Raw genomic sequence first — 14,791 nt, 5'->3', positions numbered from 1 at the left:
GTAAACACTAGATTATCTTCTTAACGGGTTCCACACTTTATTTTATTACAGTAATTGCTGTGTTCTGAGTGTCTTTTCCTGGATCCTTTTTGACTACAGATAACCACATGTCTCAGGGATACTCTGTTGAAAAATCTTCCATTTCATTCTCCACATCAAGAAGCTTTAGGAGTTTTCTTCCTTCTCCCAGAATGTCCTGTGATGCATGACTGTAACAACTGGGAGAGCCTGGTGGTTCCTTTTGCAGAGGCTCTTTATAAAATGCGTGGCCAGTCGTCGGAGGTCCTGGGTAAGATTGATGGTTTACATTTGAAAACACATGACTGTCTTCTCAATGGAAACACGTGCCTAGTGAAGTTACGGCAAAACTTAGGTGATCGTGAACACATTCATGGTTGTTAGTTCCTAGTCTTAGCATATTCTAACATGCTGCAGTAATTACTGTGTTCATCCAAGATGGACTGTTCTAGTCCCTTTTCAGCGTTCTTGTAATGATACCTGTGTGGCTTAGTCATGAGGTCCTTTGCCCCCTACTTTTCATTATGAAGAACTTCATACACAGACGTTGAAAGACTAGTACAGTGAATCCCAGATGCTCTCTACCTGAGAGTCAACAGCAGTTAACATGTTGCCGTGTGTACAGATTACATTTTATTTATGCTGAACTATTTGGAAGTGAGTTGGAGATATCAGGACATTTTACCCATAATATTCAGCATTCATCTCCTAAGGATATGGAATCCTGTATTACCTCAACATGGTTACCACAGCTAATAAGATTAGCCGTGATTCCATAATATTACCTCACATCTAGGCCATATTCAGATTTCTGCACTTGTCCCGAAAAGTATTGTACAGGCTTTTTTTTTTTTTTAAAGAGCGTGGGTCAGTAGTCCTGTTCAGTGTCTCACATCTAGGTTTGTCTGATTGTTTCCTCCTGTCCCTGTATTTCCAGTACACTGGAAATTAGGTCTAGGGGCTTGATTATATTCTAATGAGGTTTTTGACACAAATAGCATATTCAGCCCAAGAAAGTCCATTCTTTCATATGTTTTGTCACATTGTAAGCGATGAAAAGCCGGTTTAAAGCATTTTTCTTTTATACAATGCGGAAAGATGGTTTTTAAGAGTTAAAAACTCGTGCTAAGAGGGCAAAATAGAGTCGTGTAATCACAAATAGTTCTTAATCTGGTTTTTAATACTGTATGCTATTTCATCTGGGCAAAAAATGTGACTGATTAATTTTGTCTAGTTTTTTTTTCCCCCCAACAAATGAATTAGATCCAATCTGTGGCTCTCTTACTGTCAAGGCATTTTTTTGAGAACATTAAATTCTACACTTTCAATTCCGATTGTATTTACTGAAAAATTTATTACAAATGTGTCTTTATGACTACAATATATATGAAAATATTCCACCAGTTTCAGAAAATACTGACTACTTTTTACCTTTAAGAATCCAAGAAATATTACATGCTGACAGTTACTTACCTTCGTATCCCTCAGAGGAATATTGGGCATCTCTGCAAGAAGCTGCTTTCATCAGACTGGTGCAGATGTTTAAAACAGCCGTCATTGCTCAGCTGAATTATTGGGCTGGAACTACGGAGAATAACTATCACATTAAAACTCTCCTAGAAATGATGAAAAAGCTGCACAGGGTAAGTGCTGTTTTAGAAACCCATGTATCTTTATTTTGCAATAAAAATTCCCTTGGTTTCACCTGGCTTGAAACTTAAGCAGACTCTTACAAAACATGAGGTCGGTACTGTTATTTTTAAAATGTTGTTTTTTGTGAATTAAGTCATGCATATAAAGGAGTGTGTCTAGTATCCGTATACAGTTTAAAGAAAGTAGTAAAACAGACATCAGTGTAACTACCACCCATGTTAAAAAAGAAAACATTTCTAGTGCTTTAGAAATGCCTGTGTGTCTCTCACAGATTATACACCCTCACCTCGCGGAGGTAGCCAGGATCCTGGATTTTCAGTTAATCATTCACTTACGCTTCTTTATCTTTTTATAGCCATGAGTATCTCTTGACACGATGCTGTTTAATTTTGCTGTTTCCAAAATTTCATATGAATCGAATACATGCTGCTTACACAACGTTCTGTTTTTTTAGACTCATCCAGATTAATACTTATGTCTGTACTTCATTTTCGCTTCTGTATCACACCATAGTGTGACTCTACCAGAATTATCCATTCCGGTATTGATGGATATACAGTATGTGCTATTTGCAATTCTTTTTTGGGGGGAGGGTTCCTCTATGAGAAAACATGCTACTGTCAACATTTTTGTACTTATCTTTCGGTGTCCGTGTGTCAAGAGTTAGTTTTTAGTTTCCATCCCTAATTCTGGAATTGATAGGTTGGAGGATATGCCTGTGTTGTTCTTTATGGGTAGTGACAAACTGTCTTCCAAAGTGGTTGGACCAATTTAAATCCTCTCCAGGAAATGATGAGAATTCTGTTGCCCCATATCTGACTTTAAAATTGGGAAAATATTTTTCGTGCCATATTGAAATCGTGCCAGATTATGACTTTATTGATTGATGGATTGCCGAGTTGGGTTTTTGTTGCTGCGCTCGGGCTTTCTCTAGTTGCAGCGAGCAGGGGCTACTCTTCGCCGTGGTGCGTGGGCTTCTCACTGCGGTGGCTTCTCTTGTTGCGGAACACGAGCTCAGTAGTTGTGGCTCGTGGGCTCAGTAGTTGTGGCTCACGGGCTCTAGAGCACAGGCTCAGTAGTTGTGGCGCACGGGCTTAGCTGCTCCGCGGCATGTGGGATCTTCCCGGACCAGGGCTCGAACCCGTGTCCCCTGAATTGGCAGGCGGATTCTTAACCACTGCGCCACCAGGGAAGCCCCAAATTATGATTTTAATTGTATTTCCCTGGTTCTGATGCATTAGAGCATATTTTCATGTTTATAATTGCAGTACTTGTTTCCTCTTCTATAGAATACCTGTCCTTTTGCTCAATTTAAATGTATTTAATTTTTTCTTATTGGTTATAGGAGTACTTTTTAGTTTGGATACTAGTCCTTTGTCAATTATATGTGTTGCAAATATCAAGTCCCAGTTTATAGCTTGTCTTGGTGGTTTTTGATGAACTCACTTCTTTTTTTTTTTAACTTGTTGGCCACACCCCTCAGCATGTGGGATCTTAGTGCCCCGACCAGGGATTGAACTTGGGCCCCCTGCATTGGAAGCGGGGAGTCTTAACCCCTGGACCGCCAGGGAAGCCCAAAACTCAGGTTCTTAATTTTAATGTAGATAAAATTTGGGGACTTCCCTGGCGGTCCAGGGGTTAAGACTCCCATCTGCCAATGCAGGGGGCACGGGTTCGATCCCCAGTCAGGGAACTAAGATTGCGCATGCCACACGGCATGGCCAAAAAAAAAAAAAAAAAATTTTGTCAGTCTATTCCTTTATGATCTTTACTCCATGTGTTTTGTTTTAAACTTTTTTTTCCTTCAAGGTTTTAAATTGTTACCCGGATCAGGGATCTGGAGGGCTTCTTTTTGGAAAGGACCAGATGGTAAATATTTCAGGCATCTGTGAGACTTTACAGAATAAGCAGAGGGCCTGATTTGGCCTCGAGGGCTGCTCTAGATAGTCTAGATAGTCTTCTAACAGAGATGATAGCTGGGACCAGAGGAGGAGTTCAAACAGAGGCTTATACACCATATGTCTAATGTTTAAAAGGTTAGAAATCTAGCTAACAACGTGTTAAATGAAATAAAATATACTCTATCTTCCCACCTTGACAAATAAACCTTCCTCATGACAGGGGAAGCCAGGTTTGAATTTCGAAACCTTGGCTCCTTACAGAGTTCTGCAGCGAAAGGGGAGGCTCCGACGGACCCTCCCCGCTCCCACCCCAGGTCCTCTGCGCTTCTCTTCCTTCCTTGGTTTTCTCCCACACCAGGGCTGTCACGTGGCCGTGTGTGGACACCTCAGCCCACGTCTCTGTGTTCCATCCCACCTCCCACAATAGCCATTCCTTAGCCAACCCTGGGGCCCTGGAGCCTTGGGGTGTGTCACCTGTGACACTTCCACTCCCCAAAGGGCAAGTGGAGGGAGAAACCTGTGGAGCTCCTGGGGCTGGCTTGGAGCCGTCTGGGCAGGGACTTGCGGGTCTTGGGTTCTGGAGCTCAGTCTAGATGGGGATGTGTGAGGAGTGGGCTCCATATAGACAGGCCCCGTTGACCCTGCAGACCCCTTGTGGGAAGGGGCTTGGCTGGAGGAAGCCCAGAGCAAAGACCTTTAAGTCAGAGGGCAGAGGTCACTCCTGCCTTTAAGTCAGAGGGCAGAGGTCACTCCTGCCAAGGTCTAAAGGGAGTATTGAGGTTAGCTTTGCCTTTCACACGTTGGTGTTTAATCCAACTGAAAATTTATTTTTATTATTTTCCATATGAAAACAATTACCTAGCACCGCTTAACTGAAATTCTGGCCTTTCTGCACTGATAGGTCATGTGAACTGTCATAAAACAAGTTTCTGTGTGCGGGGTTCACATACAGGCTCTTTTCTGTACTGTTAATCATTTTATGTGGCTCTCTATTGTTTCTACTCGCTAAAAGAAACACTCCTGTCTTGTTCTTGAAGTGAATCTTGGATATTTTTGGCATTTGGTTCTTCCCTATAAATTTTGGAATTGGCTTTTCAGGTTCTACACACACATACACAGATCTTACTGGGAATTTGATTGAAATTGCATTTAATCTGTACTTCACTTTGGGGAGAATTGATATCTTTACTGTTGTGAATCTTCATGGTATCTATTTCTTCTACTTAGGAGATTATCTTTTAAGTTTTTCAATGAGTTTTTGTTATTTTACTATGAAAGTCTTGGATATCTTTAGTCAAATCTATTCCAGGGTATTTAACTTTTTTTAAGTTTTTGTAAATGGTATCTTTTAAAAACTATATTATCTGTTGTTGGTTTAACAGCAGATAAATGCATTGATTATAGGAATGCATTGTAAGAATGCATTGATTTTTGAATATTGATTTGTTTTCTTTTTCCTTTTTTTTTTTTTTTTTTTGGCCATACTGTGCAGCATGTGGGATCTTAGTTCCCCACCCAGGGATCGAACCCAGGCCCCATGCAGTGGAAGCTCGGAGTCTTAAACCACTGGACCGCCAGGGAAGTCCCTGAATGTTGATTTTTTTAATAACCAGTGAATTTGCTAAATTCTCGCATTATATCTAGTAATTTAACTGTAGATACTTCTGCGTTTTCTGTGCAGACAATCATATCTTTGAAAAACATAATGTTTTTTTCTTCCCAATTCTTAGGCATTTTATTATTTTCCTTTGCCTTGTTGCACTGGCTAGGCCTTCCTACCCCTAGTTGTTCAAGAGGAATGTTGAATAGAAGTCATAGTGATAGTAGGTGCCTAATCTTGTTGGTGATTTTAAAGGAAAATTCTGAATATCACGATTAAATAACATCTTTACTATGGGGTTTTGTAAAATAATCTTTCTAGGTAAAAGGATGTTCCCTCCATTTCTAAGTTGTTACACGTTTTAATTCAAAACAAGTATTGACTCTCCCCTCCTGAAATTCTACTTATTTTGTACGTTAGATCTTCTCGCTCTGTCATCCATGTCTCTTAATCGTCCTGTCATAATTTCCATCTGTTTGTCTCTTTTTACCCCATTCTGGATGATTTCTTCAGCCCTATCTTCCTATTCATGAATTAGCTTTTCAGTGATTTTTGTCTGCTATTAAAACTGTCTTTTGGGCTTCCCTGGTGGCGCAGCGGTTGAGAGTCCGCCTGCCAATGCAGGGGACGCGGGTTTGTGCCCCGGTCTGGGAAGATCCCACATGCCGCGGAGCGGCTGGGCCCGTGAGCCATGGCCGCTGAGCCTGCGCATCTGGAGCCTGTGCTCGGCAACGGGAGAGGCCACAACAGTGAGAGGCCCACGTACCGCAAAAAAAAAGAAAAAAAAAAAAAAGAACATAAACTGTCTTTTGAGTTTTATTTCTAGTAGTATGTTTTTCACTTCTGGAAGTTCTCATTGGTTCTTTAAATTTTTTTTCTTGGTCATTATTTATAATTTCTGGGTACCTGAAGTCTTTGCAGGTCAGTTTTTGCTGTCTTTAGTTTCTGCTGAATCTTCCTCACGGCTCCTTCATTATCATGTATTTTGTGACTCTGTGTGTGTGTGTGTGTGTGTGTGTGTGTGTGTGTGCGCGCGCGCGCGCGCACCATTTTAACTACAGTTTGCCTCATGGTCTTGGAGTTAGGGTGGGGATGGGTTGATGCACGAGTGGAGGAAAGAGCTTCTTCATTTCTAGGTTACCCTGGTTCACTCTAATGGTAGCCCTTTTGGGTCCCAGATTTATGAAGCAAGGTTCCCTAATTTGAACAGAGTCTGGGCTTTGTCTCCTTTTCTCAGCCTCAGCCATTGAAACTGAAGTTCAGGTTCACCAGGTTTGGCAGATACTCTCGAGGGAAGTACCACCTTCCCTTAGTTCTTGACCTGATTATTCCATCCAAAAATGTTGGTTTACAGTTTATCCTGTATTTATGGTTGTTTTCAGTGAATCAAAGTGCCTAATCTATCAAACTGCTTAAAAAAAAGGTCTGCCCTACTGCTGAAAAGTGATGCCTGTTCCTGGCTGTTTTTAAAGGTTTTATATAAAAGTGAAAGATCAATCAAAAAAATAATTCCAGGTCTTGAAAAATTGAGCAGTTTACTGAAGAGCTCAGGGAAAGTGTATTGTGATGAGCTTGCCACTTACAAAGAGAATTCCTAGAAATACTGAAGCAGCAACAGAAGAAATCTTGAAGGGATCCTGCTTTGCCCTTGGACTCTAACAGGCAGCGTCAGAATGTTTGTCAAGCTCCCCCCCCACACACCTCCAGCAGAATCCACGAAGATGACGCACCTCTTTCTCCATGACTCTGAGGCTTCTGAGGCTCTTGACAGTGCAAGGCTGAGATCAGCGGGGTCCTAGTCACAGGGATGAAACAGCATCCCCGTGCAGTGGCACTGGTCGGGGAACTAAGATCCTGCAAGCTGCACAGTGCGGCAACCGCCCCCCGCAAATTAAGAGAAAGAAAGAACGTGACATGAAGTATTGGGCCCCAGAGTAGTTTGGATTCATATTACACTGTATTTTTCTTTGCACTTGAGTTTCTTTAAAACTTCTTTATGGATTAAAAGTAGAAGTTTTTCATCATACCATCAATTTCTACTATTAAATCTTAGGTATTCTTTATGCTTCTGAAAGTTTGGGGCTTTGGCAGTGGGGGAATTGGATAGAACTTAATTCTGGTCATTAAAAGTATGTTTAACTTGCTGTTTATTCTGATAATCTAATTTATAGCCATTAAGCAAAATTGTCTTTGTATAAAGAACTTTCTCACAGGTGGTGTTTTATTTAAGGTAAACCAGACTAAATGTCAGCTGCCTGAAAATATCTTCAAAGTAAATGAACTCACACACTTGCTTAATTTTTATGAAGATGCATACAGAAGGACCGTCTGGAAAATGGGCGCAGTAAGTATGGCATATTTAAAGAGGGTATTGATCGTCGGTAAGTTAATACAGGCACTCGTTCTGTAACTTTGTACGAATTTCCAAAACTTCCTGTACTCTGCAGAGCTGCCCAATAGAAATAGCAGGGTTTATGGGAAAAGCAAGGCAGACCCCTCAAAACCGATGCAGTTTTGTAGCCAGAACACTGACAGAAAAGTGCTTCCTACCTGGGGGGATAGCTCAGATCAACCAGGCAAGCGGCTGTGGACAGTGCCGCGAGATGAAAAATGCACAAAAACCGAAGGGTAGAAATCTCTCCACACCCTGATTAGAGGACCGGTGGTACTGAGATAACACCTGCGGGAGTGGAGCTTTGCTCTTAAGGTAGGTATAGGAGGCTCGGTAACTCACCAGGAGCCAGCAGGATAGGGCTGTAACTTTGGGGAGGGTTCCCTGGGTATAAGTACTCCTTTTTCATTTTCTTAAAATAAAGCTAAAGGGCTCTTGCTGCCAGTTCAGCAGCTAATGTGAGATTTTTTTCACCTTTTCTCTGAAGGTTCTAATTCTACTCCTAGCACATCATCCTTTGCCTGGGAAGAATCTTGTCTGAGCTAACCAGCCATCTGCATTCTGTCAGTCCCCTGCTTACCGAATGCATCTGAACTAATTGCACGTTTCAGAAGTGCAGGTGGCAGCAGAACAGACTCTTTGGGAAAATGTCCAAAGTTTATAATTAATGGTGAAATTAAATGAGTACTGAAAACACTAGGTGTATATACCTTTCACTGATAGATATAAAACATTTCCTTAGAATTTTATATATCTGAGCCCTACTGACCAGCATTTTGGATTGCTTTGGCTATAAGTACTGAGACCTGAAACCATCAGGGCTTTAAGGCTAGGAAGTAAGGCGTAAGATTTCTCTGTCCTTTCATTTATCAAAATTGTTGTCATTTCCATTTTTAGGACACTTCAGTGGACATCCACTATCCTGTCATATTCAGTCATTTTCCATTTATCTTTAATATTCTGTCGAAAGTTAAACTACTGTATGCAGACTCACTTTTAAAAATACAGGTATGCATGCCTATTTCTTTGTTTTCATTAGCAAATCAAATGATGAGTACCTTTTCCAGTGTATAATAGAGGAGTGGTAAGGGAGCCACCCACTGGTGAAACCAGTGGTGGTCATAGCATTCAAGAAGCTTATACTCTAGTGAAGAAGGCTATGGGCTTCCCTGGTGGTGCAGCGGTTGAGAGTCCGCCTGCCGATGCAGGGGACGCGGGTTCGTGCCCCGGTCTGGGAAGATCCCACATGCCGTGGAGCGGCTGGGCCCGTGAGCCATGGCTGCTGGGCCCGCGCGTCCGGAGCCTGTGCCCCGCAACGGGAGAGGCCACAGCAGTGAGAGGCCCGTGTACCACAAAAAAAAAAAAAAAAAGGCGGCTAGAGAGGCTGTCGCAATTTGAGTTGGGTTGGCCTTGAGGCATATTAGGGCCTCAGTAGCAAAGGCCAGAGCTTGAGCCTAGCTGTAGGGCTTTTGCCTTGAGGTTGGCGCCGGTAGTCTTCTGAACGGTACTCAAAGACGCATGGCAGACGTGGGCTTGACTGGGATTAGCACCAGTACATAAGAAGGTCTAATCTAATGGGAAAACATAGTAGTGGGAATAGAGGTGACAGAGGAGTCTTGAAATTCAGACCCAAAGAAACGGCTGGCTGTGATCATGCCATAATAAAGGTTTGTGAAAAGTATTTCCCTTGCAGATGTACTTACTGTCATCAGCTGACTTGGTGCTGTTTGTCAGCGTATCCAGCAAGGGGTTTTGAACTTAAAACTGTACGCTTGAAAATGCCTCAGAAAATGCACCTCGCTGCATTATTATAAGGATTAAATTTGTTGATCTAGGTAAAGCATTTAGAACAGTGCCTCTCCCAAAGTGCCCGAAAGTGTTAGCGCTTGTTGTCACTTCTATGCTGATATATGCATCTGTATATCTATATGCATGAATAATATTCAAATCTATGTCATAAAAAGATACCTTTACCTAATGCAGTTGCCATAATAAAACAAAGTAGGAAATTGATTTATAAGTTCCAAGTAAGACCATTAATGAAATATTTAACAAAGGAAAATGGAAAGAAAAAAGATACGAGAACTTGATTTTGCTTCAACCCTGTAACTATTCTCTCTTGATTCTAAACAAGCTTCCGGTAATTTTTTTATAGAAATGGCATTTGATTTCTCTCTGTTTTGCTAAGAGACATAGACGTTAATGATCCCATATTGCCATTTGGTTCCAGGTGGACGGTCTGTGTGTCTGTCTGTCAGTCTGTGGGTCTGTCTCTCTCATGGTAACTTTGTAGATTATCTGTCCCCTAAAATCTCTTGTCTGAGTTTTCCTCCTAGAAAAGGATATCTTTAGAGAGGTCTTTCATCCTGCGCTTTTCCTGCAGCAGGCTTCTTTTCTAAACGTCTGAACTCCTCTTCCTGATGAGAATACTAGGTTTCAGCTCACTGCTTCGGCCTCACTAGTCAGTCTCTTAGCCTGTTGACAATCGTTAGTCGGTCCCTGAAGTGTTCACAGCTGTGTTTACAGGATACAGTGGTCCAGAGGAGCCCGCGGTTGGTCACCTTCCTGCTCACCCAAACAAGCCCCACAGAGCTTTTCATTTCCTATGTCTCAAGTATCTTCTGCTCACTGGGGGTGAATACTGAATATATAGCCTGTCTCCAGGGGTGTACGTAGGGCCCTTTTCATAAATGTTTGTGGCACGCGCGGATAGTAAACCGAAGCGGTTTATTCTACTTTGTAAATTTCTACTTAGAGCAAACGGTGAAATGGAGTGAAACATTTTTCTTTTCCCAGGAGAAGAGATGGCGAGCTTGCGTGAGTTTGGCTGGCATTGTGGAACAAGAAAGGTCTGAATTTGCTTTACTGCCCACCGTTAATCTAACAGTCAGAAGGAGTCACTTGATTGAGGATGTTTTGAATCAGCTAAATCAGTTTGAGAATGAAGATCTGAGGAGGGAGTTATGGGTAAAATATAATTCTTACTTAATGTTTTTGCCGCTAAGACAGAAAACATAAAAGGATGTAATAAGGGGCCTTACAGAGAGGGAATTATCGCCCTTTTCCGCTGGGGTTATCTGTATCGGAGTTCCCCTAGTTTTCCCCAGTTACCTGTGCATTCCAGGTGAGAGCTGTCAGTACAGTCTGGCTAACGAGCAGCAGGTGAAATGGTTGTCCTCCCCCTAACCTGATCAGGTAGATAGCCCAGTACTAGCCCTAAGAGGTCCATCCCCTCATGAGGCTTGACCAAGCCGGCTGGTCATCACCTTTTAAAGGTTCCAGTGAGATGGGGTTGACCCAGAGGAGAATTGAGAGTTTGTTTCTGCTCTTCTGCAGGAACCCAGATTGCTTTGTTGAAGAGAGAACATTCTCTTTATTGACTACATAGTTTTTTGAGGGTATAATTGTAGATATCACCATGTCCTGAGTATTCATTAATAACGATCTTCGGTTTAGCTACTATATAAATTGTCTTACTAATAGATATTTGACACAGAATAATAATGACTAGAAGATCTAATGAATGTTTTCCTTATGCCAGGAACTACTGTAAAAGCTTTACACTTTTGTAACCCTTTGACCCACACTGTGTAGAAGGTTCTGTTTTTCCCTCCTTTTACACATGGGGAAACTGAGGTGCAGAACCATGAGGTAACTTATCCCAGGGTAACACAACTGATAAGTATCAGAGCCAGGATTTCAGCCCAGCCATCAGGCTCTAGACTCTCCAATTAATCAAGACAAGTCAGGATTTTCCTGATAATATTTATTAGAGTGTTTTTGATTCGAGGCGTTAGTTTATCACTTGTCCTACTCAGATTAAAGAATGATTGACTTGACCAAACTCAAGATACTATTTTAAAAGTATAGAGTTTGCAGTTAAAGTTAGCATTTCTGTGTATTTTTGCACATAGACAATTTTTAAAAATCTAGTGAACTCAGACTTCCCTGGTGGCGCAGTGGTTGAGAGTCCGCCTGCCGATGCAGGGGACGCGGGTTCGTGCCCTGGTCTGGGAGGATCCCACATGCCGCGGAGTGGCTGGGCCCGTGAGCCATGGCCGCTGAGCCTGCGCGTCTGGAGCCTGTGCTCCGCAACGGGAGAGGCCACAACAGTGAGAGAGAGGCCCGCGTACCGCAAAAAAAAAAAAAAAAAAAAAAAAAAAAAATCTGGTGAACTCATTTTGACTCTAAACTGTGTCAGCCAGCCAGTCCACTCAGTTATTTTAGTTCCACTTTTATATTTCATTCATCCATTTAAAAAATTTAGGTAACATTTGAATAAGCAGCTACTATTTTCCAGACTGTGTGAGACACTTTACCTGCGTTATCCCATTTAATCTTTCTGATGATCTCGTGGGAAAACACACTTCGTGAGGTTAAGGAGCTTGCCCACATAAAGGGGCAGGGTAAGAGGAAGGATAGAAGCACCAGCATAGAGCCGCTGGAATTTCTGGTATTAACGCAGCACGAAAAAGAAGAGAGAGATGAAAGCTTGAATAGTGCTTCATAAGAGAAAGCAAGGGAGAAAAGAGTGTGAAGAAAGAGGAAGTGGCCAGAAGTGTAAAATGAGTGGGTGAAATTAGGATGAGACGTGAGAAACTCAAGTCCTTGGAATTGGGGATTCACAGATTCTTGGTCCTCTTGGAGAGAAGCATTTAAGTAGAGAAACGAGTTTAGAAGTTGGTGTACATTAATCCCCCAAATTAGGCAACCTAGATTAGAGGAAGCCAGTATTGTCTGTACTGGAAACAGTGGTGTTGAGATTTTTTTCTCTTTTAAGGATAAGGGAGACCTTAACATATTTGTAAACTGAAGTGAAGGATTCCAAGAGGGAAAGGCAGAAAGGAGAACAGAGCAAGTAATGGAAGGAGCAAAGATGGGTTATAATAGAATCATCTCGAGGAGGGATTGGTGTCAGCAGGTGGGATTGCTGCCTCCTTATGGAATCAACAGCCAAGCCAGTAAATACATGTGCTCTGGTGTTTCAGTTTTTTTGAAAATTCTGATATTTATGATTTCTTTATGTTTACTTTCATTATACTTGATGTACCTGATGATTATAAAAATGATGCCAGTTGAGGTCAGTTTAGTGGTGAAGACTTCAGGCTCTCAGGTTTGTCACCCGTAGGATTAAGTCTCAGCAGCTGGGGACTTCCCTGGTGGTGCAGTGGTTAAGAATCCGCCTGCCGATGCAGGGAACACGGGTTCAAGCCCTGGTGCAGGAAGATCCCACATGCCGCGGAGCAACTAAGCCCGCGAGCCACAGCTACTGAGCCTGCGCTCTAGAGCCCGTGCTCCGCAACAAGAGAAGCCACCGCAATGAGAAGCCCACGCAGCACGACGAAGAGTAGCACCCACTCGCCGCAACTAGAGAAAGCCCATGCGCAGCAACGAAGACCCAACACAGCCAAAAATAAAAATAAATAAATTTATTTTTTAAAAAAGTCTTAGCAGCTGTATAACCTTGGGAAAGTTATTTAAATTCTTGAAGCCTCATGAGCCTCCTAGAATTCGTAAGAAAATTCAATGCACTAACACAAGTAATTTGCTTACCCCAGTACCTCCCAAATACTGGGGTCCACAAATAGTTATTAAATGAGATTTAATGCGTAGCAGTACAGAGCTCTGGAAGTGATGCATTATTTGCTCTGTTTCTTTAGGTTTCATTTAGTGGAGAAATTGGATATGACGCTGGAGGAGTCAGAGCAGAGTTTTTCCGTTGTCTCTTTGAAGAAATGACCCGGCCAGAATATGGGATGTTCACATATCCTGAAGAGGCTTCCTACATGTGGTTTCCTGTCAAGGTAAGTCCTCTTTCCTTGGTGTAGGTGTTTCCTGAGAGAAAAGGTATGGGGATTTACCATAGAAAATTAGGTTGTCTAGACTGTTGTATTATGGGAGAGGAATTATTGATGTAATTATGGAGATAACTTTTAATTCTAAAAAAGTGATTATTTTCTCTAAAATGGGGGTCCTCTTGCCCTGGGTTCCCAAGTCCACACAAGAGAATTTAAGCAATATATATGTATTGACCATTTCTAGAATGTATAGGTAAAAATGAACCCTTCCTTTCTTAGGCACTCATTCTTTGTTCTGTTTCCCCAATGAATTTGAAGATACAGCCTATGAAAAGAAATTGCAAAAACCTTGTTTATAAGGATTACTGAGCCTAAGGTGTTTCTATTCCTGTTAATACTTTTATTTTTTATTGAAATATGTTTGACATATAGCATTGTATAAATTTAAGGTGTACCACATGTTGATTTGATATATTTATATTATAGTATGATTGCCATTGTAGTGGTAATTAGCACCTTTATCACATCTCATAATTATTTCTTTTCAGTGGTGGATAATTAAGATCTAGTACCATAGCAGGTTTGATGATTGTAATACAGTATCGTTATCCATACTCACTGTGCTGTGCTTTTGAACTCTAGGATTCATTTGCTACTCATTGCAGCTTTTCCGCCTGAACAACATCTCTCCTGTCTCCTCACCCCCATACTATTGATGCTTCCAGTAACCAAAACTGTGGCAGGGATTTAAATTGACTTAATAATTGAATATAAACCCTAAGTATTCTTATCTCAAGATTTTTCGTTTTAATTTGTGATTTGATTTTGTGAAAGGGGAGAAATGGTTTACCTAATGTAAATATTCCATTGTACTGGTAAAAATTCATAATACGTTAAGGTTTTTTTTTTTCCTCTTTTCAGCCTAAATTTGAGAAGAAGAGTTATTTCTTCTTTGGGATTCTGTGTGGACTCTGCCTGTTCAGTCGCAATGTTGCCAACATCCCTTTCCCACTGGCTCTGTTTAAGAAACTTTTGGACAAAGTGCCATCGTTAGAAGACTTGAAAGAACTCAGTCCTGTTCTGGGACAGTAAGTTAACGTAGTTCCTTTTTCAGAACCCTGTCTGACATATATTTAGATAAATAATTAAACACACACATTCCAGTAGTATTTTCGTGTTCAATAGTAGCATTCTGGGTGTTTTAAACTGATTCTAACTTTGTCAAATTGTTAGATAATAATTGAACTTTCTAAAATTAAGAAAAGTTGGTTTTTCGTATAGTCGGTCCTCACTGTTTTCATTAACCTTTGGTTTATTTGAGTAGAGACAGTCATGACAGAGCACAGGTTACACCTTGGTGCAAAACCTGCAAGTGATGCTTATTTTATTTCGTTTTATTTATTTATTTACTTATTTATTTTAAAGAGAC

At 41.3% G+C, this 14,791-nt stretch overlaps 1 protein-coding gene across 1 annotated transcript in view; it reads left to right on the top strand.

Moving 5' to 3' along the window:
* LOC307186132 (E3 ISG15--protein ligase HERC5-like) overlaps positions 1–14,791 on the top strand; it is a 40,617-nt gene that overhangs the window by 16,589 nt on the left and 9,237 nt on the right. The window contains exons 13-19 of the mRNA XM_079920875.1: positions 100–289; positions 1,507–1,661; positions 7,403–7,516; positions 8,462–8,572; positions 10,361–10,531; positions 13,225–13,368; positions 14,284–14,450. Of these exons, the coding sequence (XP_079777001.1) occupies positions 100–289; positions 1,507–1,661; positions 7,403–7,516; positions 8,462–8,572; positions 10,361–10,531; positions 13,225–13,368; positions 14,284–14,450 (1,052 nt within the window). The remainder of the gene's footprint in view (positions 1–99; positions 290–1,506; positions 1,662–7,402; positions 7,517–8,461; positions 8,573–10,360; positions 10,532–13,224; positions 13,369–14,283; positions 14,451–14,791) is intronic.

The sequence above is a fragment of the Stenella coeruleoalba genome (assembly GCF_951394435.1).
Source record: "Stenella coeruleoalba genome assembly, chromosome: 4".
Taxonomy (NCBI): Eukaryota; Metazoa; Chordata; class Mammalia; order Artiodactyla; family Delphinidae; genus Stenella; species Stenella coeruleoalba.
This window is presented reverse-complemented; position numbering and strand designations above follow the sequence as displayed.